At 49.5% G+C, this 15,486-nt stretch overlaps 1 protein-coding gene across 2 annotated transcripts in view; it reads left to right on the plus strand.

Moving 5' to 3' along the window:
• The first annotated feature begins 1,684 nt into the window (after positions 1–1,684).
• The window catches only part of CRHR2 (corticotropin releasing hormone receptor 2), a 42,119-nt gene continuing 28,317 nt past the window's right edge, over positions 1,685–15,486 (plus strand). For both annotated transcript variants that reach the window (XM_006902793.1, XM_006902794.1), the window contains exons 1-2: positions 1,685–1,787; positions 1,946–2,071. In XM_006902793.1, the coding sequence (XP_006902855.1) occupies positions 1,685–1,787; positions 1,946–2,071 (229 nt within the window). The remainder of the gene's footprint in view (positions 1,788–1,945; positions 2,072–15,486) is intronic.

A 15,486-nucleotide genomic window follows, 5' to 3' on the forward strand; every position in this document is an offset into this window, starting at 1 on the left:
AACTGAGAAAACTGGCTTAAATGAGGTGCACCTCAGTCTCTAGACTGACCTCTTTGTTCTTCAACACTCTGGACAGGTCCTTAACAGTTGATTTTCCCAATGCAACTTGGTAGGGTGGGGGTTCCCTCCCCCTTTGTTATTTCCTCACTGCTGCTGCCAAGGGTGCTGATAGTGGATCCGGGCAAGATGAAATCATGAACAACTCCAATCTTGTCTCCATCTATCATGCTGCCTGATAGCCTGGGGGTGAAGCAGAGTAGAACTTCCTAGAGTTGCTTCCAGGGCTGTATATCTTTAGAGAGTTATATTGCATCATCTTTCTCTTACAGAGTGGATGGTGGATTTGAACTGTCGAACTTCTAGCAGTTAATTGTTTTAACTACTATGCTACCTACCAGGGTTCCCCTAGCCTATAGAGACCCAGACCCCAAACAACCTAGAGCAGCTGGCAGGTCACACCCGGGGCGGGGTTCTCTCAGCCACACTCCTCACACCAAATAGCCAGAGGAGCAGATCCACCCCCTGCAGTCTGAGGGGCAGTGAAAAAAGGGTGACAGAAGGCAAGTGCCAACCAAGTAGTCCCGAGGGGACCTTGAGCAAATCCCGTACCAAGATTCCCAGCTCCTCCGCCCCTGCTGTGGGGCTGATTTGCCCCTCACCGTCTGGGAGCCACTTTCTGATAGACGATAGACCTGACCTTGTAAAAGGGAAGATGTCACACGTTCTCATTGCTTCACTTTACTCTCTGGTGCCCAGAACAGTAAGATTTGGATATCTGACGTCTACTGAGTAACACCAGTGGGTTATTTTCTTAGATTTCCCCATTTCGTTACATACAAGCGTTTAACTATCCCCTTCCCACCCCTCGCTCCCTCCTCCTGTCACCCAAGCGGAGACCTGGAGTTATCCCTGCCTCGCGACCACTGCTCAAAGCCACCGAAGCACGAAGCACGCTTCACTCCAGTTTCTCCTCACCAAGTCTAATGCACCCCTTCCTCTACAGCCCAGCGCCCCCAGCCTAGCCAGGTCGCTGCATCTTATCTTGATCACTGTGCGGTCTCCCTGCTTTCCTTCCCGTCACTCCAGTTCCTTTTCCTCCCTGTGGCCAGAGTCTTCTTTTCCAGAGCAGATCTGGACTCTGCTTGTCACTACATCACACCCTGCGTCCCCCACCCTCTCCTGTGAGGACTCAGGAAGAAGAAATCAGGCGGCGAGCCACTCACCACTGGCAGTTAGGGAGGGCTGCTTGAGTTTCTTCGGCGGGCGGGAGCTCTTGTCCCCTGCAGCCCTCGAGCCCGCGATCCTCGAACGCTGCGTTTGGTGCATGCTCTCCATGCCCACCATTTTCCTTCGGAAATCGCGGGTGTTAGCAACCCTGGGTCTGTAAAGACCATCGCGAGGCCGGACCAGCAGGCTGGGGGCTGGAGGCGCTGTCCGCTCCGCCCCTCACGTCGCCATTGGCCGCGCCAGAGTGGGTGGACCCCAGTTCGTGCGCCCCGCAGTCCCTCTCCAAGGGGAAGGTCCCGACTTGGCAGCTCCTGGAGCACCGAGGAAGCCGCCCAGCAGGTCGGAGCTGGACCCGGGTCACCCAGGTCCCCGCGCCATCCCCGCCGCTCACTCTCGCGCCCATCCTGGGTCGCCGCGAGCGGCGCGCACTCACACGCCCTCTCCGCGCGCTCGGGAGATGGAAGAGGCGCTGCTTCAGAGCCTGCTGGAGGCAAACTGCAGCCTGGCCCTGGACGAAGAGCTGCTGTTGGATGGCTGGGGGTCGCCCTCGGACGTCGAGGGTAGGTGAGAGGCAGGCGGAGCGGGGCGACGTGGGCTCCTTCCCTGTGCGCCCGTTATGCGCAGAGACCCTACAATCCCACCACCCCGCGTCCTGCGCGCCCAGCGCCCAGTGCCCCACCACCCGTCTGAGCCCCGCTCCTCTCTCTCCTATTGCCAGGTCCCTACTCCTACTGCAACACGACCTTGGATCAGATCGGGACGTGCTGGCCCCGTAGCGGGGCCGGAGCCCTGGTAGAGAGGCCATGCCCAGAGTACTTCAACGGCGTCAAGTATAACACAACCCGTGAGTGTCCCCGGCCCCCGCTGTGGGCTCCGCACTGGCCGGTCCAGCGGCTGAGGGAGTGAGAGGGCTCTGGATCCAGAGTTAAAGACCTGCTGAGGGCCCAGGACCCCATCACGCCCCTGCAGCTTCGCTCCCCTCCCCATTGTAGCTCCAGACTTCGGGAAGGCAGGGGTTGTTCTTCCACGTTCCTTGTGGGGAAAAGAAATGGAAATGTCTGCTCCTCTCTGAACGCAAACCCTTATCTCACAGGTACAGCCCTCGTGCCCAAGCCCTACCGTTGGAAGTCACCTTTTATCTCCACAATGGCTACCCCCAAGGGCGGGCGTCCAACAGGGTCCCCAACCCGGTAGAGTGAGTGTGGCTATCACAGGGTACTGGTGAGGGGGCGCAAGAAGCCGGAAGTATGGGGTTAGCGCATTTGTAGGGGCGCAGTGCAGGTCATGCAGGCTGCGGCGCCCCAGGGTGTGGGGGCCACCGTGTCCCTAACCGGATGTGAGAGCCCAGAGCTGGCCGCCTCGCTGTGAGTCAGGGACCTGTGGGCAACAGTACTCCGGTAGTGCGTGGTGCCTGAATCAGGACCACCCCCAGCTCCCAGGGAAAAGACCGTGGCCTGGCCCAAGAGAGGGCTAGGCTGGGGAGTTACAGAACATCCAACCGGGATTGGAGAGAGAGAGAGAGAGAGAGAGACAGAGAGAGAGAGAGAGAGAGAGAGAGTCCAGTGGAAGCTCCGTTAGAGCCAGATGAGAGGGTGAGGCCATGATCCTATCTGAAATGAACACCCATCACCTCTCCAGCCTGAACCCCAGCAGTAACTCCCCAGACCTTGTACCGTGGAGGAAGAGAGGGATGGCCTCTTTCTCTGAAGCCCTCATCCTAGAAACAGCCTAGCAACACCTTGAGTGTCCATGTCTGAATAGTGACCCAACTCCTCCCACCAGTACCATTATCTTTCACATAAATGCTGTTCAGTGTCTGGTTGGAGGGCAGCAGCAGCACCACTTGGCATACCTTGCCAAGCAGCTTTCCCTGGCGCCACCAGCGGAGGGCTCTGGTGGTCCAGGGAGCAGCTGTGTTCCCCAGAATCTAAGAGCGGAAGTCCTCCTAATAGAAAACCAACACCAAACTCCCTGCCAATAATTTCCACTCATAATGACCCTGAAATGTCTTTTACTGCCATTTAGTATTGGTTCTAGAGGCTGCAGATCTTTGCCAAAGCAGACAGCCACATTTTTCTCCTACAGAGCACCTGGTAGATCCACACTACTCCCCTATTGGTTAGCCCCAGAGTGCTTTGCCCCTAGGAGACTATGAGGCCCAACAAGGAAGATTTGTATAAAATGCAAGTCCAGGTTTCCTATCCAAGATTAAAACAGGCCTTTGTGGGAACAACTGAAGACCTAGACCCAGAAGCTGTACAAGAATTAGGGCTGACTTCCTGATCCTTCCAAAGCCGTATTCCTTAGGATCCTGGGAGCAGTGTGGGGCATTGAGGATCAGTTTGTGATTCAGATTGGGCCAGAAATTAAGAGCAATGCAGAGAACAATGAGGTGATGGGGTCCTCCAGGGAAGAGTGGGGTGCGTGTCGTCCACTATAGCCTGAAGACATGAGGGGTTTGCTCCCAGCCCTGGTTTGTACCCACCTAGTCATTCCCCTATCTCTCCGGGCAGGCAGAAGCCCCACAAAGGGCAGGACCTGGGGTTCCTCTTCTTTATGGTAACATTAACCACAGCATTTATCTAGTGTGCTAATAACCTACTGTGTGTGCCACTTACTCCCCTGGTATGGAGCCCTTCAGTCACAGTATCTCAGGAAGTTGTTGTTTGCCATAGAGTTGGAACCGATCCATAGGTGACCAATAAATTGCATAGGAAGAGATTGCCCATCCTTCTCCAGTGGCTGGCGGATTCGAACAACATACCTTAGCATCAGCAGAGTACTTCCTTACCACCAAACCATCAGAGCTCCTTGATATATGTCCTGATGGGGGAGAGCTGTGGACTATGAAATGAGAAAGAGGAACAAAGAATGCAAGAAACGTGTCCCAAAGGAAGGACCAGAGCTCATCCCAGGCCACTCATGTCAACTGAGAAGCTTGAAAAAGGTCAGGTCTCCACAGAGTTTGGAAAATATAGTTCTAGAGGGTTCTTGCTAATGAAATCCTTTCTGAGAGTTGGAGTTGGCTCAATGGCAACAGGTGTGTTGTTTGGGTTTTATTTAAGGTGCATTTTCTTCATTTGGGCTAATGTGCTGCCCACACTCACTGCTGGGGAGCAGGAGGAGTGTTGTGGGGAGAGAAGCAGTGCCATTAACCAGTACCTGGGGCTCCCCAGCTAGCGAGCCCCATAGCCCTGGTGGGCAGGCAGGCGACGCTAATGGCCCTGGAAATGAGGTGATTGATTTCCCTCCACCCCATCTCCTGCCGCTGCTTCCTCCTTCTCTGTTTGCTTTTTCAGTGGGATTTTTCCTTTAGAAAGACAGACACAGGGAAGAAAAATAGCTCCCAACAGAAGCCAGGGGAGAAGGAAGAACAGAGGCTGAGACTGGCCAGATTTTGCTGAGCTGCTGCTGAGATCCCACTGGAGCCTCCTTCCTCTGGGGCTGGGGATTGCCCGGGTAAGGGCAGGTTTAGGTTTATTCCCTGCCAGCTTTCCATCACCTCAGCCAAAAACAGAGACGTAGAGAATATACCACAGAGAAAGCAAGAACTGATCGTTTCTTTCACATGTGTGGTGTTGGCAGTCACCAGGGCCAAGTCCCTAAACTTGCATCCCCACACTCCCAGAGACCCCAGGAATATTATAGTCCTTTTGTGCCCATATTGCAGAGAAGAAAACTGACGCTCAAAGACTTAAAGTAACTTGCTCTTAGGGGCCAGTATCCTTGGGTTGTACAAATGGTTAATCCTCAGGACTGCTAGCCAAAAGGTTGGAAGTTGAGGTCCATCCAAAAGTGCCTCAGGAGAAAGGTCTGGTCATCCAGTTCCAAGAAACACAACCATTGAAAAACGCAGGGAGCACATGTCTGCTCTGACGCACCTGGGGATGCCAGGAGTAGGAACCAGCTCAATGGTAGCCGGTACTGGTAGGGACCAGGGCAGGCCGTCCACAGCCTTCAGCGCCCAGGAAATACTGCCTGCATGAGAGAAGCATCCAGTTGTGATGTGAGGAGAGTTTAGAGACTTGTCCCTGGTGGCTGCCAAGTAGTTGTTTGGAGCACACATGGAGGAGGAAGGAACCAAGGAGACTGGAATGGTAGGTGGTTGCTAGATGAAACTGGACATGGCAGAAAGGTTCCATCCATCAGGCAGGAGCAAGCCTGGGGAGGTGGTGGTGGAGGAGCTGCAGGCTGAGGGGCCGCTGGGGAGAGGAGGAGACACAGGAGAATCCGGCCATGTGCCATCAGCGAGGTGCTGGTGGGAGAGGCAAAGGTGACGGACCAGGAAAGGCTGCAGGTGTATGGGGTGAAATACTGAGCATGGTGATGGGGTAGGGGGGATGTCCAATAAGCAGTGGCTGTGTGGGGACAAGCCAAGGAGGGCGCCTTGGACAGTAAATGAAGCAGTTGAAGCGCTCAGGGTGGATGGGTAGGCGACAGCAACAGGGACAAGGTAGGACGCACAGTCAGGCTCTGAGAAGTGTCACCCAGAGACTGTGTATAGATGCAGCAACAACCTCTAGAAGAGACGGGCCTTGCCTACAGTCACACATGCCCATCTGTGGCGGAGCCAGGTTAAACACCTGTGTGTCTGGGAGCCAGCCCTCCAGTCCTCTCTCCACCCAGCCTGCTGCTGCCGGAATGGCCCAGATTCTGCCAGGTCTGGACTCTTGTTTCACATTAGTTAGCTCATTTAACTTTTTTTTTTTTTTAATGCTTAAACTCATTACTATTGAGTCAGTTCCAGTGCCTAGTGACCCTTTATTTGGCTTCTGAGACTGTAAGATGCAACCAGAGGAAACTGCCCTTCTTTCTTTCTCCCGAGGAGCAGCTGGTAGATTTTTCAAGAAGTGCAGCCCCGAGGCCAGCAGAGCTCCCTTAGAAACACGCAATGAGGGACACAGGGTATTCTCCTCACCTTATACATGGGGAAACTGAGGCACAACAGAGTTACAAGGCTTTCCCAAACCCATGCACTTAATAAGCAACAGAAACAGAAATCATGCAGGTGTCCCTGCCTTTTAAAAAAAAAATTTATTCTTTTTTGTGTGTACTGTCAAATCAGATCTGTCTGGTACAGGAGGAGATTGCTCCTTCTTCTCCAGCACAGCATCTGGTGTATTTGAACCTCATACTTCTGGGATTGCAGTGCAGCTTCTTGCCACTAGGCCACCAGAGTTCTCCCAGGTATCCCTGCCTCTTAATAAACAACTCTTACTGGGGATAGTTAGAAAAGGGCTTTGTTGAAAGGCTATTGGTGGGAGAATGGATAGATAATGGACACAACACTGGAATAGATGAAACAAAGAACTATCTGAAAGGGATAAATGATCACACATACGACAGTTAGCAATCTGGGATAAGACAGACAAAACAAAGTGAATCGGGGGAGAGAGAGGAGGAAAATGTGTATCAATGAATGAATAAAAACCCATCCTTTCTGTAAAATGTCACTAAAATCACAATTTAAAAGAAAATGCATTTTTTAAAAAGATGGGGCATGTTGTTGTGGAGCTAATAGGATGATTGGATGAATGGAGAGCCAGGTTCGGGGCTTCCCACCAACAATTCTTCTCCTTTAAGAAAGATAACACACAGGAATAAAGTTGTTCTGAAAGAAACTTTTAGAATGGTTGTAGCAGTCTATCATCTCAACCGGGAACTCAGAGAAATTCAAACGTTGATTCAGAAGAGGACATGGAACAAGGGATACCATCCCTGATGTCAGACGGGTCTTGGCTGTGAAGGCAAATAATACCAGAAAGGTGTTTACTTGTGTTTTCTTGACCATGCAAAGGTCGTATGGATCGTGACAATTACAGATGACATTGTGAAGAATGGGAATTCTGAAACACTTAATTGTGCTCATGTGGAACCTGTATAGTGATCATGAAGAAGTCATTGTAACATAGGAAGGGGATACTGTTGCTGTTTTTGTTGTTGTTATGTGCCATCAAGTCACCTGCAACTCATAGCAACCATATGTACAAGAGCTCTGAACCCTGCTCTATCTTGAGTGAATCTTACTGTCTCTGACACTTGATGGAATCTAACAGTGATAGTCAGGATCTCAGGGTAGAGCTGGCCACCAAATGGGCCACAGCCCTGCTGCAGACACATCCCTGGAGTCTCAAGCTTCTTCCAGTCACACCTGAAGAGACTGTTTCCTCTCTTCATCTCATGGATCCAAGTTCATGATTCTTAGGGGAACTGGAGACCTAGGTCACATACTCGATTACTGGTTTCTAAGGGAGGTTGGGGAATGAGGTTTTTCCGTTTTGTCATCAAACGTGAGTTTTGCTTCCTACCAACAGGCTTAAGGTCTGCTTGAGCAATAACATTCTTAAATGCCCATGTACAGTGTAACTAGGGGCAAGTACCTTCCCCCCAGCCTCTGTCTTCCTATTTCTCAAATGGTTTTGGCCTAAAATGGGGTGCTGTGCTCCAATTTTTCCTTCTGTCTGGTATTCTGAAGACTCCAGTGAGCGTGTATGTGAGTGAGCGTCTTTCTCCATCTCTATGTATCTTTTTACCTGTCTATCTCTGTGTGTCTCTCTCTGTCTCAGTTTTTCTCTTATTTTATGTCTGTGCCTCCCTCCCGCACCTCTTCCCCATCCTCTCTTCTCCCTCCCTCCTTTCTCCTTCTCTCCCTCCTTTCCCTCTTGTCTACTGTCTTCTTCTCCCTTCTTTCCCTTTTCTCTCTCCCCAGTCCTCTGCCTTTCCCTGCTCCATCCCTCATTCTGTCCCTCCTACTCAGGTCCTCCATGCCCTCCTGATTGTGGTCCGTGTACCTCCTGCAAACTTACCAGGCACAGCTTCAGCCTCCTCGATGTCAGGATCCCACCATGCTGCGCTGGGAATGCCTGGCTCATCTCTTCTGAGGAAACGTCCAGAGACAAGGGAAGAAGGGACCCCCACATTTAACCATACCTTCATCCATGGGAAGGTCTGGTGTCAGTGCCCAGAATTCCTTTCTAAAGATGCACTGAAGCAGCACTTTGCATTCAGTGTGGATGTAGAAGGAGCTGTGGCAGTGAGATGTTTGTTGAGGATATGGTGGGTACAGGGGAGAAAGCTTCAGAGATTATCCCAGACAGACCCTTCTTTCTGGTTTGAGGAGGCAGAAGCTATAGGCTGAGAAACTTGGGCCAGTATTTTCTGTCCTCTGTGAGACAGAACCATTTCTGTTTGCACTCTAGCTGAAGCCACAAGTATTCTGTGTGGGAGCACAACCTCTCTGCTAAGATTTGTGACCACCATAGACCTTTGTCTGAGAGAAAAAGGAAGGAAGGGCAGAGCAGAGAGGACACCCCTTTTATCATCAGGTACTAGAGCTGCCCTGGTATAGGGCATTAGTGCTCTGAGCCTAGCCTTTAACTCTTCTTGTGTCATCCTTATTCACTCTCTAACTTTGCTGTGTATAGAAAGGAATTGAAAAGGCCATGGCTTGGATCACATGCACCTTAGTCTTTACACTGACATTGTTGCTCTATAACACTTTGGAGAAGTCCTTTACAGCCAATTTCTCCAATATAACACATCTTTTGATTTCTTGGCTGCAGTTATCTTGACTGTTGATTGTAGATCCAAGTAAAATTAAATCATTGCAATACAGCAACATTCATTTTTCCGCTAACCATTGACTAGAGGCTGGACTATAGGAAGAAGAATGTGTCATCAGAATTGGAAGAAGACTCATCAGCAACTTGTATTAGCAAAAAGTGGAAAACATTTGAAACACTGCAGATCAAAGACTACAGCCTCCAGTATGGATTACATCTCATCATCAAGGGGGGGAAATTACCACTGGAGCAATAGAGCACATCATGATAAAGAATCAAGTTGTAAATTACTTCATCTTACTTGGGTCCACAATCAACACCCATGGGAGCAGCAGTGAAGAAACAAAAAGACATGTTGCACTGGGAAAAGCTACTTTCAAGGACCTCTCCAACAGGGGAAAGAGCAACGATGTTTGTTTAAAGACTAAGGTGCACCTCATTCAAGCCTTGGTCTTTTTAGTTGCTTCCTGTGCATCTGAAAGTTGGACAATGAATAAGATGACAGAGGAGTATCAGCACCTTTGAATTATGGTTTTAGAGAGATGTACCAAATATCCCATGGGCTTCCAACAAAAAACCCAACAAACTGATCTTGAAGGAAATACAAGCAGGGTGCTCCATCGAGGCAAGGATGGTGAAACTTTGTCTCACATTCTTTGGGCATGTTGTCATGAAGAAACAGTACTTGGAAAAACGTATCATGCTGGGAAAAGTAAAGGGCCAGCGAAAGAAGAGACGATCCTCAATGAGATGAACTAACACAGTGACTGGAATGCTGAACTCGGGCGTGGTGGAGATCGTGAGGACGGAGCAGGATGCCGCAAGGTTCTGATGTGTTGTTCACGGGCTGGCTGTGAGTTGTGGTTGACTTTATGACACCTAACAACAACAACAACCATCTAATGCAAGTTAGGACAGGGCCAGCCACTTGGATTATGATGTTCTTTAAGGGCTGAAGTGGTATAACACGGGTCTGTCCATTTGCTGTACAGAGGTAACTCGTGGTTGCTGTGATGCTGATGCTGACCACTGTGACACTGATGTGTCAAATGCGATAATAGTCACCCATGGTGGACAAGTGTTTGATGAAGCTCCCTGATTAAAACAAGCTTGGAAGCAGGATTGGCACCCACTTCCAAAATAGCTTGCCTCCAGAAACCCTATGAACCTGGAGAGAAGATGAAAGTTATGCAAGTGTTCAGATCTTAAGTTCCTAGGGTTGCTATGAGTCGTCTACAACTCGACGGAACTTAACAACAACAAAGGCTGAAGATGAGATTTTTGCACAAGCAGGTAGACCCAGTTGGAAGCCCCATTCTAGCCTCGCTTCTGTGTTTGCATCTTAACACAAATTGGTGCTGTAGAATATCCTTTGAAAGGAGTCTGGGATGTGAGCGCCCCCCAGACCTTCCCATGGATGAAGGTGTGGTTAATGTGGGTGTCCCTTCTTCCCCTGCTTTGCCCTCTCACTGCCTCCTTCTCCTCATAAGATGCTTATCTTTGCTCTGCCTATTCAAGGTTAGAAGCATTCTGGCTGAAGAGACATAAATAATGTGTGTGAGCACTCTCTGTACTGTAAAACAGGCATTCCCACCACAGGAAAGAGGAAGGGAGGACAGAGTGGACAGGATACCCCTTTATCACCAGGCACCTCGAGCTGCTGGTGCCCTGAGCCTCACCCCCCCTCTCTAAGTACAGATGCCTGTCATTGCTCTGCCTCCTCAAGGATAGAGGACCATCAGGAGGAAAATGTCTCTGGAGAGAGGGAGCTGAGGATTTCTGGAATTCCAGAGTGGACAGTTGAGGCTCTGAGTGTTGTGTCCCCACAGCATATTGATTACAAGCTCCTTGTTCTCTGTGCCACTTGTCACAGTACCTCTGGGAAGTCCTTCCCTTGCTAAGGCCATGGTCTGGTGATGGCAAGCTCCCAAATCTTTAGGCTCAGCATGCCCTCTGGGTCAGGCTGTGTCTGACCTTGGGTAAGCATCACATCCAATCATTGACGATGTGCGTACTCAGATCAGTACAGGAAATGTTCAGAGTGGACCTCAGAGCTGGCCAGCCCTTGAGGAGCAGCCAAGCAGTGCAGAACAATTGATTCAGCAGGACAAGCCATGTTTGGAAATTCAGGAGAGTTCTGCCATGGCTTTGCCCCTTCCCGCTGGGCCCTAACCACAGCTTCCCCAAATGGTCTTCAAACTGGAAGTGAAAAGCAATCAGTTCTTCCTCAGCGACTTTGCCCTGTTGAAAGAGAAGCATCTGGGCTAGGAGGATATACTGTGGGTAGGAGATTTATCTGCTAAAAAGAGGAAGGAAAGAAGGCCCAAAGGTGAAGAGCAGAAATTTCCTGCCAAAGCGCAAAGCCAAACAAGAAGACAATGACTGAGTCTGAAGTAGATCATCTCCCAAGAAAGACAACAGAGGAACGGAGAGAGAGATGCATGCTTTTCTCTGAGGGCCCTGGACTCTCTGGCTAAGGTTCTGCAGAGATTTCACGGATGGCTGCACCTGCTTGCACACGGGAGACAGGAGCACCTTCCCTTCCTTCTGTCTCACCTCTCCTGTGAAGAATATTCTAAAGGAGAGAGATTTCGTGGCTGGGGCACCGTGGATGTGCCACCCTCCCTGTTTGGATTCTGCTAGGCCAGACAAAGAAGATGGCACACCACCCTTCTAAAATTCCAAGGGATTTCCTGCTAACTCAGTTTGCAAAGTGTTTTCCTCAGAACAGTCAGGCTTTCTTGCCTGGAATTTGGAGGATGACGACCTCGGGCCTGCGATGTAGGACTGACCCTCTCTCCAGTGTGGGCTTGGGTGGCCATGCCCACACTTCTCACAGGGACTCAGCCCACCTGCATGTGTGCATGTGAGACCCGGGATGCCACTTGCCTCTGGGACTCTTTTGCATTTGCTGTGCAGCAGGCAGAGCCCGACGTCTGAGGTGATAGACTGTGTCCTCTTGACCACTCTGAGCCTCTCACCCTCACCCAAAGTTCCCCAGAAACCTAGACAACAGCTTAGCATCATTCTCTCTCAAGACCTAGTGTCATCAGCTCTGTGTAGCCCTTCAGGAAAGGTCATAGGAAGAGAGTAGCTCAGCTTTGTTGGACAGAAGATAAATTCCTGTCCCAGGAAGCCCCTACAATGGCTGAGAAGACAGGCCTTCTTACGGCAGTCAATGAGAGAACAACCCGAGCCCAGCCTGAGCCAGCAGATCCTCAGGAGTGTGAAGCTTCGGAGGAGAGGGATGCAGCAGGAGCATCATGGAGGCCAAGGCCTGGAAGAGAGACATGAATTAGCTTCACGTCCTTGGATTAAACTTAGCTTCTGGTGATGATCTGGATGCAGGGCAAAGAACAAACCACACGCTGGTTGTCAGGTCAGTTTGAATTCATGACGACCCTTGAACTGTGCTCTGTAGAGTTTTCAGTGGCTGATTTTCAGGGATTCAGAACACAGGATGGGGAAGCTGGTTCGTAGGCACTCTCCAAGGTTCTCTAACCTGCAGGGGTGGTAGGGCTGCTAGCAGTGGTGCCCTGCTATCCATGGTGCTGAAAACGCTGGCTCCTTCAGGGATCTCATTGCTTCCTAAATATTGTGTCTAGCCTTCTCTGTCTCCCTATTGCTTGGGAAGATAAAGCTTCAGTGAAAGACAGGAAGACTCTCAATGAAATAGACTGGTACAATGGCTTCAGTAATAGGTATGGCAGAGATTGGAAGGATGGCACTGGATGGGACAAGGTTTTCAATGATTTCATGGGGTCACTTTTGAGTCGTATTCCACTTGACTGCAACCACTGCCTCCCTGCCTGCATCCTCCCCCTGCCTGCACTCTAACCAGTGTCCATCTAGATGTCCTGTGATGGCATTGCTGCCCTACCACCACAGTCCACTCACTCCTTACCCCTGTCATTCCACTCTTCCTCTTTCACTATCATCAAACATGAACCTGGAGTCTGCGTCTAACACGTTAGCAAATCAGAGCTGAAAGTGTCATCAGAAAGGTGTTTGAAAGTGAAGCTGGGCTGTTAGAGATTTTCAGGATGACTTAGGCGCGCTGTTGGCATTTGATTGGTAGAGTACCTCGCACAAAACAAAGAAGTCGCTGAGCTGCTATGGCACTGCCAGCCTCACTGAATGTCAGCTTATGTTACTTCTTCTGGGAGGAAAATAAGGCCCAAGGGTAAGGAATGATCCAAAATCATTTAGTTAGTCAGAAAGAAAACTACAACACATGAACTTCCAACTCCTAGCTAGGCCTCCAGACCAGGAAGCCACCTGAACCAGAAACTCTTATCAAAGTGTCAGCATCTGAAAGGGGGGAAGGCTGTTAGGATCAGTCTTCCACAAATCTGGACTACTTGGCCACAAAGCACAGATACACAGATGGAGGGAGGTAGCAGGCTCCCCAGACCACACAGCCCAGAAAAGAGGACCCTGCCTGCGTCACGCAGCCCCTAATGGTCCCGGCAGGCTGCACTGCACACCAGTGGCATTGATCCTCTGTGAGGGCACCTGTGTTGCTGTGCCAACCAGCACCTCCCTCCCTGTCTCCAGACCGTGAGTCTGGCCTGGCCACCTGCCCCTGGACTCTCTGTACAGTCTCCCTAGCTTCCCAGGGGTGCTCTTCTTGTCTTACTCTCGCCTCCAAGGTTGTGCCTGAGGGCTCAGTGTCTTCATTAGTTCCAGAGGACAGCCCCTTCCCAGGAGCTGGGGACATCTGTCTTCCATTCGCCTCATACTCAGTTTCTGTAGCCAGAACCTTATCCCCAGACAGAGCTGGACCCTCAAGGGAAGCCCCCTCCCACATGTCTCACATCTCACGCCCTGATTTCCAAGGTTTCAGCATGTCTCAGTCAGCTAGCTTCAGCCAGTGTGTATTTCATGGCTCCGGATCCCCACTTGCTTAGAGCGGGAATCCAGTGACCCACTTGGATGTTCCCAGAGAGCTCCGGTGCAGCGGGGAAGAAAGAACTGAAGATCAATGGGAAGTGTGACCAGTTCTCCAACATTGACTTTTGTGTCTCAAATAATCAGTTGTTTTGGGTTTCTCTTGTTTGGTTTTTATTTTTTTTTTCGTTCAAATAATCAATTGTGAAATAAATCTAGTTGGTCATGACCAGCCTTTTATAAAAAAAAAAGAATCAAGTAACATTAGAATAGATATCCTAACTGTGATTAAGATAAATTTTGCCTTGTGAAACTAGATTCAGTTATATTTGAAGGGTGGGGGCATGGGGGGTGTAACAGATTGGGACATAAGATACATCTATTACTGCAGCTCAAGGGCTCCAGGAGATGGGGAAATAAAGAAAAAGTGCTTAGGGGAAGACAGAGAGAAAAAGAAAGGAATTATTACATTATACCTTGGGCATTGAAAAGTCACCATGGAGGAACAGGTATTTGAGGTGGAGTTTTTTAACCATTGTGCTCAGGCCTTTCGTTCATAGGGTCGCTATGAGTCGTCTACAACTCAACGGCACCTAACAATAACAACAACAAGCTCTGAGAAGTGGCCTAGTGGTAAGAAGTTGCACTGGAATCCCAAAGGCATGAAGTTCAGACCTACCTGCTGCTCCACAGCAGAAAGACAGACAATCTCCTCCCGTGAGATTTACTGCCCCTGAAAACCCACTAGAGGGTCGACCATGAATCAGTTCTGACTCTTGGAGACCAGGGTGGTCTGGAGCGCTAGTCCGTAGGGAATTACTCTGCTACCTGAAAGCAGCATCTCACTGGCAGTTGAAATCAGCCACAGCTCAGCTAAGGAAAAATGAACATTCTTCTCCCATGTGATTTACAATCTCACAAAGTCCACTGGAGGGTCAGCTAAGAGTCGGTTCTGACTCAACCACAATAAGTGTGTTGACAATGAGAATGGAAGAGCGAGACGTTGCCTACTATAACTACTCTGATCAAGATCACAACAGAAGGGAGAGAGGGAAGTATGGAAAATTGGAAATCTTTTTTAAAAAAGACCAGACTTACTGCTCTGATAGAGACTTGTGGAACCTCCAGTACTATGCCTCTTAGACACCTGTTAAACCTGGAGCTGAACCCACTCCCAGGGTTTTCTAAGAAAACTCTGATCATCACCTTTCACACTAATGATAGATAAGTAAATCTTTAACATCTTTGAGGAATAGACTTCTCAGAACAATCAACAATAGCTGGCTAGAGGGCAGGATTTAAAAAATATATAATAATAAGATGCTATTCAAAATGAAGAGGCAGAAACGATGGGTGACTGGAAAGAGTGAAACCAGAAAAAGAGTGGAGAAGTCCTGTTACATTGAGGGGATTGCCCCTAATGCCATGAAATAAAATCTATGAATTATTATTGAATGGAAAACTCATTTTCTCTGTGCATTTTCCCCTAACTAAAATATACTGTTAAAAACAAAAAATAGACAAGATAAAGGTAAACAATCCAATTAAAAAATGGGCACAGGATATGAACAGACACTTCACCAAAGAAGACACTCAGATGGTAAACAAACATATGAAGAAATGTTCGAAATCCCTACTTCTAAGAGAGATGCAAACCCAAACACCTATGAGATATCATCTCACCCCAGTCAGAATAGAAAAATTTAACAGAACAGCAAGCAACAAATACTGGCGAGATTGTGGAGAAACTGGAACCCTTATTCACCGTTGGTGGAAGTGTAAAATGGTGCAACCACAGTGGAAGGAG

Source organism: Elephantulus edwardii, unplaced genomic scaffold, assembly GCF_000299155.1.
Source record: "Elephantulus edwardii isolate Elephantulus edwardi_28Jun2011 unplaced genomic scaffold, EleEdw1.0 scaffold00452, whole genome shotgun sequence".
Classification (NCBI taxonomy): Eukaryota; Metazoa; Chordata; class Mammalia; order Macroscelidea; family Macroscelididae; genus Elephantulus; species Elephantulus edwardii.